The sequence below is a fragment of the Eubalaena glacialis genome, chromosome 10 (genome assembly GCF_028564815.1).
Source record: "Eubalaena glacialis isolate mEubGla1 chromosome 10, mEubGla1.1.hap2.+ XY, whole genome shotgun sequence".
NCBI lineage: Eukaryota > Metazoa > Chordata > Mammalia > Artiodactyla > Balaenidae > Eubalaena > Eubalaena glacialis.
In genome coordinates this window covers 39,241,650-39,253,858 of record NC_083725.1, presented here as the reverse complement: position 1 = coordinate 39,253,858, position 12,209 = coordinate 39,241,650, and the positions used below count along the sequence as shown (strand labels likewise).

At 36.7% G+C, this 12,209-nt stretch overlaps 1 protein-coding gene across 1 annotated transcript; it reads right to left on the bottom strand.

The window, feature by feature from the left end:
* Positions 1 to 419: 419 nt before the first annotated feature.
* On the bottom strand, positions 420 to 11,400 carry CASP1 (caspase 1). Its single transcript, XM_061202615.1, has 9 exons — positions 11,166 to 11,400; positions 9,352 to 9,414; positions 6,228 to 6,343; positions 5,413 to 5,586; positions 4,736 to 4,970; positions 4,123 to 4,266; positions 1,466 to 1,575; positions 910 to 1,012; positions 420 to 495 (listed from the first exon to the last, which is right to left on the bottom strand). Exons 1-8 carry the CDS (start codon positions 11,383 to 11,385, stop codon positions 914 to 916), a joined length of 1,161 nt encoding a protein of 386 aa, XP_061058598.1. The 5' UTR covers positions 11,386 to 11,400; the 3' UTR covers positions 420 to 495; positions 910 to 913.
* Between the last annotated feature and the right edge of the window lie 809 nt (positions 11,401 to 12,209).

Genomic DNA, 12,209 nt, shown 5'->3' with positions numbered 1-12,209 from the left:
ACAGCAGAATCTAACACGACATTGTAAAGCGACTATACCCAAATTAAAAAAAGGAAAAAATTACTTTGCATTCCTGAAATTCCTTAAGGAAGGGTTAGAATTATGTAAACTGTAGTCATGACTTTTTCATCCCAAATTCTGGGATTTTGGATAAGTTACTTATCACATTACCTTCTCTTAATCTCTCTTGTTGAGCTCTAAATTCTTTGAAGTCAGGTACCTACTGTGATTTTTTCTGTATTCCTAAAGCAGAAAGTCTAGCAAAATTGTTTCTAGAAGGAAAGAATGGTGTTAGCCAGTTCAGTTCTTATGAAGTCTAAAGACTCCAAATCCATTACTTGCTCCAAATTCCATCCCCTGCCTTCTAGGAGTGGTGAAGAAAAAAAATGACAGCCTTTCATTTTTATTTCAGATTTATTGGAATGTTTAAAGAAATGTCTCTTTTCTGCTGACAGGATCCCAAAACATGTATAGAGTGGCAGAACTCCTGGCTTCCTACAGAAAAGGAAGAGGAAATAAAAGAAAAAAATGAATTCTGCTAAAAGAAATTCAAGTTATAAAATCACTCTACCAAGGGGTCACACAGACTCATAAGAGGGAAGAGCCCATGTTATGTCTAAATATTGCCCTGCTGAGGTAGAGGGAAGGAACATCTAAAACTGAGCTTTCATCATCTCTGGCCACCTCTCAATCTATATCAGCTAACTTTGAGAAAGGGCCATCTATCTCTGCAGAACTTTGAGAGGAGTGCAGTGTGCTCTGCACTAAACAACAGAAAAGCATTCTTTCATTATCCACCGTTTATTATATTAGACCTTGAGATCGATCTTGACCAGGATGTAGTTCAGCACTCTTCCCCCAACCTCGCCCCACTCCTACCACACACACACATCTGTCCCTACAACTTACTTTTTTAATATCCTGGAAAGAGGTAGAAACATCTTGTCAAAGTTACTCTTTCAGCGGTGGGCATCTGTGCCTTACCATCTGGCAGCTCAAATGAAAATCGAACCTAAAAGTAAAAGAAGGTCTGTAGATTTTTTTTTTTTTTTCCTGAGTAGAGGATTTTCACTTATGCTGGAAAAATTGCAAAAAGTATAGCAAAATAAGTGATAAAAACAAAAAGTTTGTGCCTCTGTACAAATCAGCAATATACATATCTAAGGATGAAATGACCATGCTTTTAAAATCTACTGAATCTAATAGATATGGACACAAGCAAATTAAAGTCCACTCATTTGTCTATTCAGAAAAGAGGGGAGTTAAAATAATTGATTGTTTTCTAGGGGGTTTCTAGGTTATAAAACTTGGAACTGGCTTCCAGGTTGGCTGACTCACCAAAGACCCTCAAAACTCATTTGAAATGGAGAGCAGTTTTTAGTAGAAAAACATGTCCAGAGCTTCTCCCTAGGTTTCCAATTAGAACAAACAGGGAAGTAGAGTGTAAGGAGTATCTAGCACCTACCTTTCGGAAAATTTCTTCCAGGTCACAAAACCAGGCATATTCTTGAAAATTTTCAATGAGTTTAATAATAAAAAGAGAACCCAATATGGGATGTCGCCAAGAAACATTATCTGTGAAGAAAACACATTCCAAATTTCATGCAAGGTCTTGCCTGGCCACAAAAATGGAGTCCTAGGATTTCTATTCCAGCTAAGGCAGGCTGTTGAGTTTATGTTGTTTCCTACAGACTGTATGTCATTTTTAAGTGAATATATTCATCATTTAGTGTGTATATTTTCACTGATACTTGACAGTTGTTAAAGTCATATGAAGTATGCTATATAAGGTACAGATGTTAGGGCAGCACAGTCTCTGAGTTCAAGGAAACACAAGTCTAGTAGACAAGCAGAGAAAGGCAGAATGGGGTGGAGGGGAGTGACCGGGCTTTGAGAAAGAAATACCTGAGTGTGGATCCCAGGAGTACAACTTAGTGACTTGATAGTTAATTATATGTTCTGAAATGCAATGGCTTTGACTGCAATGGGTAGGGTAATAATTTCTGCCACAAAGATATATTTTCATATTAGATGTAATGTATCACAAGGATCTGGGAGAATATAGGATATGTAATACCCAGTCTATACAAGGTAATCATATTAATAATATTTCAGTTTATCTACTTTATAATTTAATTAAAATCAAATGATACTGATCATAAGGTATTTAGACAAAGAAAATATTAACTAAATATGAAAATGGTACCAACAGAAAAGAAGTACATACCTAGAAAAAATTTAAGAGGGAAAGATCATATTCTATTGGAGGACAAAACAGTCTTATGGAAAAGGCATTGAAAAAGAATAATTATACAAAATAGTAGGGACATAGAAATTATGAAGCCATTTTAAAATTATGCAAAGGAATATATAAGAAAAGTATCCATAGCTGTGCATTTAACATGGATACATGCTTTAAAAACCTTTTTGCCAATAAACATGGTAATAAAATGTAAAATAGTAATAGATTAATATCCTATCTAAAACTACAACTGTCTTACTAAGCTGGTTCCAGTTAAAGGAAGTAGGTGGGAGAGAGTTGCAGGCTGGTATCTCTGTAAGTTCTTTGTGAAATTAGGTAGGGGACGGTCACTTTTCTTCAGAAGAGCACTATGTAAATGTAATTGGGATTAATACCAGAGAATGTGAAGCTAGGTTTACTTGTGGAAACTGGAGACAACTGAACTGGAGTTTCTATGAATCATCTGGAAAAGAGGGTGAGGAAAGTGAATGAAAAGGAGACAGAAATCACCAAGATGGATTACAAGAAGACAGGGGGCTACAAAGCCTATAACTGCCAGAGGTAAATCGCTTGTGGAAGGCTGGGATCAAAGGATTTTTAAAAAATAGTTATGTCTAATATTAAGTCTGCTAAATATTGTTTTCAATTGTTGAAAAAAAATTGATTTCTACATCAAGATATAGTCAACACACGAAGTGAGAGAGTGGCCTGGACATATATACACTACCAAATGTAGAATAGATAGCTAGTGGGAAGCAGCCGCATGGCACAGGGAGATCAGCTCCGTGCTTTGTGCCCACCTAGAGGCGTGGGATAGGGAGGGTAGGAGGGAGACGCAAGAGGGAGGAGATATGGGGATATATGTACATGTACAGCTGATTCACTTTGTTATAAAGCAGAAACTAACACACCATTGTAAAGCAATTATACTCCAATAAAGATTAAAAAAAAAGTTATGATCAACACAATGCAAAAGCAGGCTATCTCCTGAGAGATGGCACCTTATTATAGAAAATAATCTGGAAATTAAACTATTTGATCAGAGGCAAGTCTTTAAGGTTGGAAGTAATCAAGAGAATGTTAATGTCCAAGAAATTCCAAAGCATAGTGGATGACTTTTATTTAAACCTTTATATGGAAAGTAACTCAAGGTAAAACCTTGAATTAAGTTACAACATAGAAACATCTTTAATAGTAGCCATCAATTAATGTGTACTTTACTCTGTCATGCTCAATATTTCATATTTATTATCTCATTTAACCCTTACAACAATGATATTTGTATTCACATATATTAGCGAGGAATTAAAAGAAAGCCCAGAGAAGCTACATACAGAGTACTAAATGACAGAGTGAAAATATAATTGGCAGTACTCTTAATCTAAAACCTAGACTTAAAATCATTCAGGTTGTTTCTGTTTCATAAACTCCATATTTCTGGTTGAAACAACTTTAACTTAGGGACTCAATATGCTTTGTCTGCTTTTCTCCTTCTCCCTACCCCTTTTATAAATACCACAGTTTTATAATACTTGTCTAGGCAAATTGAACTGTTGAGTGATCCCAACATGTAGACCTTTTTGTATGTGGAGTCAGATTCTAATTTACTTCAGTGTAGATAAGTTTCTATTTATTTCTCAGAGTCCAGGAAAATATTTTGCACCATGGGAGTTTACTAGTTACTAATTTAGTAAAAATATGTGTATATTTGTTTGGTCTCCATGGATAAGGGGAATTGAAAGTGTAACTGAGAGGAAGGCTTGAGTTAATCTTCAAGAGTCTCATGAAAAGTTCAACACAGATATCCACACTCTAATGGATGGTTGTGAGTTTCTGCATTGGTAATGCCCACAAACGTGTCTTACACAGACACCCATTACCTGGTGTTGAAGAGCAGAAAGCAATAAAATCCTTCTCTACGTGGGCTTTCTTAATGGCATCATCCTCAAAATCTTCTGGAGCCAATAAGGAACAGTTTCCAGGAGCTTCTACTGAATCTTTTAGCCATACCACCCCTTGATTCTCTGGAAAGACAAGATTTGGTCCCTTGTTACTATCAATAGTCAAGAGACCTTTCTCCCCTAAACATCTGTTCAACCATATTTACTAATTTATTTGTCATTAGCTTTAATTCACATGCAGATACACACATACCTTTCAGAAACTATCTTTTCAACATCTCTTATCTTAAGAGGCTTATCTTATCTCTCCTAACCCTCAAATGAATATATCCCACCCAAGTATCCCAACCAAGTATCAAAGTCTTAAGATTAAAAGTGGTATCTCAGTTGAAAATGGAACAAATATCTTCCAACCAGTCATACAATTCATAGAAGCTACAATCTTTTTTGTAATGTCAAAGAACATCTACTGTCTCCAAACAAGATTGTAGCCTTTTTTGAGTAGACTCAAAGGAACTGAAAAATACTGGATACATACAGATGATGAGATCAAAATTTCAGCGTCTGTATTCTAACAGACATCAGTACTCACCACCACGGCAGGCCTGGATAATGATCACCTTGGGTTTGTCTTTCAAACTTGGACAATTCCAGGTGTTCAAAATTTGAAAGATGGTGTTGACTTTTAATACATCCGGGACTTCTTCAGAGTATTTCTTCCCACAAATGCCAGTCCGGATTCCATGAGACATGAGCACCAGAAAAGTACTATCAGAGGCCCGGTGCTCTGGGCGAGCAGCAAATGACTTCAGCTCTATAGTCATGTCCTGGAAGAGACATACCACTGATTTTGAACTATGTGATTGGTTATCATGGCACCTCGGAATCCAATAAAGAGACATTAAGGATTTCCTGGATGATATGAAAATCAATGAAATACAAAAAGAAAATTTAAGTTTCAATTCACAGAAAGGTGAAGAAAGTGTTATGGGATGCCATTCAGGGATTTCTAGTAGAATGTAAGGGACTTTATTTATTTATTTATTTGGCTGTGGACATTATTGAATTAATAGAACACTTCCCAGTTAAAAGTTTTTACCAGATTCTTGCTAAAAGACTCTAGGTTAGAAGCATGAAGTACCCTACAAGAACAAATTTAGATTTTAGACTGTCAAGAGATTAAGTTTCTGGTTCTACAACCAATCTTTCTAACATTATTTAGGAATATAAAGGGCATGACCATTGTCTCTACATTATGACAGACTTTACCGAAGCAGTGAGATTTTCTTTCACATCCACACTGTACCCCAGACCTTCTAGTAGCATCTTCATGTTTCTGATATCAACATCAGCTCCATCTCTCCTGGGAAGATTTTCAAACTCTGTGTTGCAGATAATGAGGGCAATACGTGTGCGGATTGACCTTTCCATTATTGGGTAAATCTGTAAGAAATGCAGGTTGGATGAACAGTCTTGTTCTCTCTAATTAAATATTCATCTTGAGGGTATAAGACAGCTTCTCCTCCCTTAGTCCTACCTAGAAACCTAATCTCTTGAACCATAAATAAAAACAGGGAGGGAGAATGAGTCCTACCATAGAAGTGGAATGAAATTTGCAAATGCTCATATGGCAGCTGAGCACTTGATTTAATTACTTTTGAGAGGTAGGGCTGCGTGAGATGAACTGGCTTGGAGACATAATGACTCAATTTTAAAATTTATTCCTTGACTTACTGGTTTAGCCAAAATAGTTAACAATCCATGTCTCAGTTTCCTGATCTCTAAAATGGGTTATTTTGAGGGTTCAAGGTGTTATTACTTGCAACTTCCTTAGAACAGTGTCTGATTCATATTAAGCATTAAATAGATACTATTGTTGTTATTATTATAATTATTTACTCAGGGGATTGGACCAAACTTGGAAATCTCTACATAAACCTAGGAATAGGAATCCTTTATGTAAGGGAAGAGCAGAATGGTTTTCCAGAACCTCTCAAGGAAATTAGCTCTAAGGCAGAACACTGCAGTTTAGAATGGTCTCCAGTGTATATTTCACCCAGATCCTTATGTTCTGAGCACGGCACCTCTGCTGACTTTTCTTTCCATATCCTTTGGGCTGTTTCTAGGGGGCAAAGCTTGAGGTTCCCTCCTGGCCCTGAAGATGCAAGCTTAACTGGGTTGTCCTGCATTGCCTGAGGAGCTGCAAGAGACAAGAAACATTATGAATAATGGCATTCCTGAGTGTTCCATTTGGTGTTCCTCCTAGAATCATCTGTGTGTGAAGCCACAGAGGAGGAAATTAATCTTTAGGAAGACAATCCTGGACTAGTCCTTAGCATCATTAAATACATCTCTGCTAAAGGAATATATTCCAAGCCAGAGATTTCCAGTGGTGTGATACAGTTATCATATCCCTTCATCTCTTAGAATCAGCATTTCACAAATCTTTTTCATTAAAATAATTGAAAGGGAGTTTCTTAAGGCCATGCATGATAAAATTCTCAGAAAACAATATGTTAGATAAAATAGTTAAGATATAAATGTATTTCAAATAATTGAAAGCCTAGGATAATGGAGGTAGACCTTAATGAATCTATTTCAATGATTTTTTTAAAAAATTTATGTTTATGTATCTATTTATTTAGTTATTTATTTGCTTAACAGGCATGATAGTAGACATTAGAGATTTGAAGGAAAGAAAGAAAGAAAGAGAAAAAAAGTAAGAAAGAAAGAAAGTGAGCTTTTGTCCTAACCTTTAAGATCTCTCTACTGTGTGTACATATAGTGAGAAGGAGAAGATATTGAATACGTGAACTAGAATGAATATGAAATAGAATGATAAATACTAAATTCAAGGTGTACTCTTAGAGAGATTTATAGCACTAAGCATTGATTGCACAAATATATGAGGAAGAGTTTTCACAGTGGTTCATGTGAAAAAAGCCTTGGGGGTTTCTTTGATCACAAGTTCAACATCATCGAATAATGTGATGTATTTTCTAAAGAAATTAACATAATATTTGTTTCAAAATAGAAATAAGTTTTCTTGATATTTGGAAGATTCTTTAGAAACTAAACTATTCAAGCAAGAAACATATTCAATTTTGAAGAGGAATTTGAAGAAACTGTTGTATATTCAGGTAAGCCAAGGTAGCATGAAGTGTGTTGACTGTGGAGAAAGCAAGAGATAATTAGAATGGATATATCTGAGAAAACTATAGAAATCATTATTATGTGGAAGAAATGTATTCCTTCATAAAGGAGTCTGAAGAACAATAGACAAAATTAAAGATAAATATTTGGATTTTATTAGAACTAATTTTTCTTATGGCATTTGGTTATATAGTGAGTGTCCCATCCCATGAAATAGCTAAGAAAATATGCACCCTTATCTGATTCACTAGAGTAATTTCTAAACTTGCTGAAATATTTGCTTCTGTGACCTCTAAATTTCTTCCAAATTAAGAGTATTTTTATTTTAAGAGAAAAGGATCACTTTGTGATGAAATCTGCCCACAACTGTGGATGAAATACTGTTCCAGGACAAGTAAAGCAGTGATTATTTGGTAAGCAAGAGGCTGGATTCAGACAAATATAAGGTTTGCTAATAAGAAATCTAATGCATATTGACCTTGATTCAATAAAGCTGAGACCAACATTTTCAGGGTAGAGAAATGAAATATTTTTAAGAACTTCTTTGTGATTTGGAACCTAGGTATTTCTTGTGCTACCTTCAATATTGTGTAGAATGAAAAGTTTTTCATTTAAATTTTGTGGCAGAGACTGGCTAGCTGTTCAACAAGACACTTTATTCTTTTTTTTCCTGGACACATAGCTGATCTATATTGCCAACCAATCCAGTGACTTGGTGTGACCATATAACTAAGTTCTAGACAATGGGATGCAAGCTGAAATACTGTGTAATTCATCCAGGTCAAGCCTAGCAAAATCTCTCACAAATGATCCCACATACTCTTTCCAATGTCATTAACTTGACTGTTATTACCACAGTTATTCTGACATCATATGTTGCAGATATCAGAGCCATATGATGGAAGAGGCCTAGGTATCTGAATTAGCACTTGGAGGGAAGCTGCCTTCTGATGAAAATTGCCCATTTTAGAATTTTTGTGATTTGGGAAAAAAATTTCTATCATATCTGAGCCATTATAAATATATGTCTGTGTTATAACATTCCATATCATCTTAACTGATACAGATATGTGTAGTGTCATTTCCATCCCTAAATTTATGGCTGGCTTTAATTTGATGGTGGAGCTTCTTAAATGCCTATTCATTCACTATTCATATATTCATATAAGTTCAATAAAAGCAAGACCCTTGCTTGTTTAATTCATTGCTCTCTAAATAGTTTATAGAATAGGGTCTGTAACACAGTTGGCACGTGCTAAATATTTTCTAATGGCATAGCAAATAGTAGTGACTCTGGCCACATTATTCAGTGAAATAGTCTTAACAAATATATGTTCATACACATTACAGGCCAACTTCTATTAGATGTTATCTATAAATAAATCAGATATGTTCAATTTCCTCATTAAGCTTAAAGTCCTGTGAGGGAAAAGGATGTATTTACTAAAAAAAAATTACAAGAAAAATATATTGAGAGTTATGACTGGAGAATTATGGAACACTGTAGCAATGGGGGCTCTGAAATCTAATTGTAGAAATAGAAATGCAAGGACAGATCTGAATTTGAGAGAGGAATCAATAAAATCTTGCTGCTGCTTGAATGTTGGAAGTGAGGAAGAAGAAAGAGTCTAAGATAATTTCAGGTTTCTGGTTTGAATAACTGGGTGATGGTGGCACCATTAATCAAGATAGAGGAAAGTGGAAGAGAAGCAAGGTGGGGGAAGGATGGCAGGCTATCTCTGGGCCCATGTAGATTAAATGTGTCTGCAGGAGATATGAGTGCATATGTTCAGTAGACACTTAGTGAAGTGTGGCACTCAAGTGGTTAGTCAGGATTTGAGATACAGATTCAGAATTTGTTGGTATAAACATGACAGTGAAGCTGTAGGAACAGCTCCTGCTAAAGCAGAATAGATTAAGAAGAGAAAAGGGTACAGAATAAATCTGTGAGAATTACTCATAGCCCCCCTCACCCTGGATTCATCCCATTAATCTGTAGTTAATGTCAGGGAAAGTGGGGTTCAAAGAATGTCATTGCCTTGAAAATACCATTACCTGGGAAAGGAGGAACCACTGCTTGGGATTCTTGTGTATTAAAATAATTTGCAGATTGTGAACCTGAGGAAAGATGAAGGACATTAAAATAGTCACAGTCTCTGAAGATTCTTACCCCAATGTGTTAGACACTCAGCCTCTGTAATCTGCATTTGCCTTACTCACTCAAATCTATTCATATCTTCTCTGGGGTCACTATGCATTGTGATTGTCAATTTCAAGGACAAGAATTGAAATTAAATTTATTTAAGGTTTTATAAGGATCTCAATGTAGCAACACACACCTGAGAAACTTATTCCAGAAACTTAAGAATTGGCATGAGCCAACAAATGAAAAATACTCCAAGTTTTTCTCTCATAGTACCTATTGAAGACAAGATTTCCATAGGCAAAATATGGTTCATGTCTCTGTTGTGAATGGAGGAGAGCCATAGGACATCCCACAAAACTTCAAGTCCAAGGCAGCAGGCTGCAGTTTCGCATGTAGATTGCTGGACTAAATTAACCATCAATAAATTCAAGAACATTTTCTGGAGGAGGCCTTGTTATTGCAGTATTGTGTCTGCTAAGAAGTATTTTTATATCTCTCCCTTTACAGTACATTTAAATATTATATCCAATTATCATATACTAGCACCCTGAAACAACTGGCAAATAGATGAGGAGGAAACAAGTCATGACAACCCTGACAGAGGAGGCATCATCTGACAACTAGGGAGGCAGACTCCAGGAATTAGTTATCACGAGTTGTATAAGTACCTCTAGGGTTCAAGGACTATGAGTTGACAGAAATATGACAAGGAAGAAGACACTTTGGCTATTGTACAAATATTCTAGACCCTTACTGTTATTGATTGATTGTCTTTAATTCTTGAGGCAAGGGTTAATGTAAAAGATGTATCAAAGAAAAACACACACACAAAGAAATTCAACACAGAAAACATTTGCTGTGTCACTCAGAGGGACACAGGCTTCTCTCAATCCCTAGGAAAAAAATGGCTTCTTGCTTTCAAATAACATCTTCTTCCCCTGAATGACACCCAGAAGCACAAAAAAAACCAGTAACTGTAAATGCATCAGAGCTCCTGTCTTTTTTTTTTTTTAATGGAGGAACTAGGGAACTACAGAAGTGGCAGCTCAGATGGCTGAACCTGTATTTGGCCCTCAGGAGACTAGAGTAGGGGGGCTGGGCCTCCCAGAATGGTCCCCAGCAGAATGCCATGCTAGTGCACAATCTTATTCAAAAGAAAATGCAAGGGGGCAACTAAAAGAGTCTGCTTAAAATCCTTACTTTTCTGTAAAAGTTGAATTTATTCTCTGAGTGTTCCACTATCCCTGAAATATATTTTATTCCACCTGGAGAGCAAAATTTTGGAGAGAAGTTGGACAAAGTATTTGATTACAGACCTTAAACCTTTGTGTCTGATGACTACATAAGTTCCTAGGGACCTCTAGGCTTAAACTAACTATTTTAACTAACTAACTAGATAAATCAATAGTGCCTTGCTAGGAGGACTAGAGGATACAGTATGAAGCTTTTCAAGACTGTTCTCATGACCTTCAACAAATGAGCTATGACATACTCAGGATAGGAAATGAGCTTTAATCAAAAGAAGACCACTAAGGCCAAAAGAACAGGAACAAAGAAGAAAAGAGACAGAGGGGATGCAAAATGACCACTGATATAGAAATGGGGCCCTGAAGCCAGAGGTAGGGAAGTTGTTTGCAAACTAACACGACCAATGAAGAAATCAGATGTTAAGCATAAAGAAACATGGCCTACATCAACTTCAGTCTGAGTCATTGACCCTTACCTGAGGAGAGCCCCAGTGTTTCTGCAAGGAGGGAGTCATCTTCACTAATATGACTGATGCAAATTTGGCATGCCTGGGACCCTTTCGGAATAACAGAGTCTATCAAAGCTCGGGCCTTATCCTTAACTGTAGCATTTTCATCTCTTACTTTCTCCATCTCCGCCTGGTTCAGCACTCTTTTCTCTAATAGTTCATCCAGCAAGCCATTTATTGTACCCATGTCCACTGAATGGACAAACAGATTTCTCTTCTCCTTCAGGACCTTGTCTGTTGGAAACACAAGGATGTCTCAAGTCACAGAAACAGCCTCATTTTCCTTTCATCTCAGCAACGGAGAATAGCCTCCTTTAGATTTAATCAATAAAATGTCCCTCCCCACACAGTGTGGTAATCCTGAGGACACCCATATCTCTTATTCTTCCCTCAGTATTACCCATATATGCTCACTGAGTGGCTTGAAGACTGAGATTTGCTACCTCCAAGTTAGTACCTGAAAACCAGGGATCATCATAACATGCCTCATGTTTATTCAACTGTGCATAATAAAATAATGAAATAGTGATTGTCCATTTCCTTTGGGGACTACAACTGCTGGTACCCATTCTATGCCAATTCTGCATCCTCTGTCAGACTATGACATTTAAGAATTCAGTTAAGATTGCAAAATGACAGCAGGATACCAGCCAGTGAAGCCCAGTTCCTTTCTGAACCTTGTCTTCCCTTTTTAAAGACTGTGGGGTCTCTGGGCCCCTTCTCTCCTTCCCTTTGCCCCCACCCCTCCCTCTCTTTGCACTCCCTCTGTTCTGCTCACCTAAACATTCACAGAACTTAATTATGGCTTCTGCAAAAGCCAGCCCCTTCCAAAACTATTCTCTCAAGAAAGAAACTCACCGGCCATGGCTTTTCTCTCTTAGCCTTGGTGTGTGGTATGAAACTGAAAGCATGTTCCACCTTCCTTTTCAGCAGGGCGTGTACACATTGCAAAATACCCACAGCACATGCATATATATGCATTTTTTGTTGTTGTTCCAAAGAAATTATCAG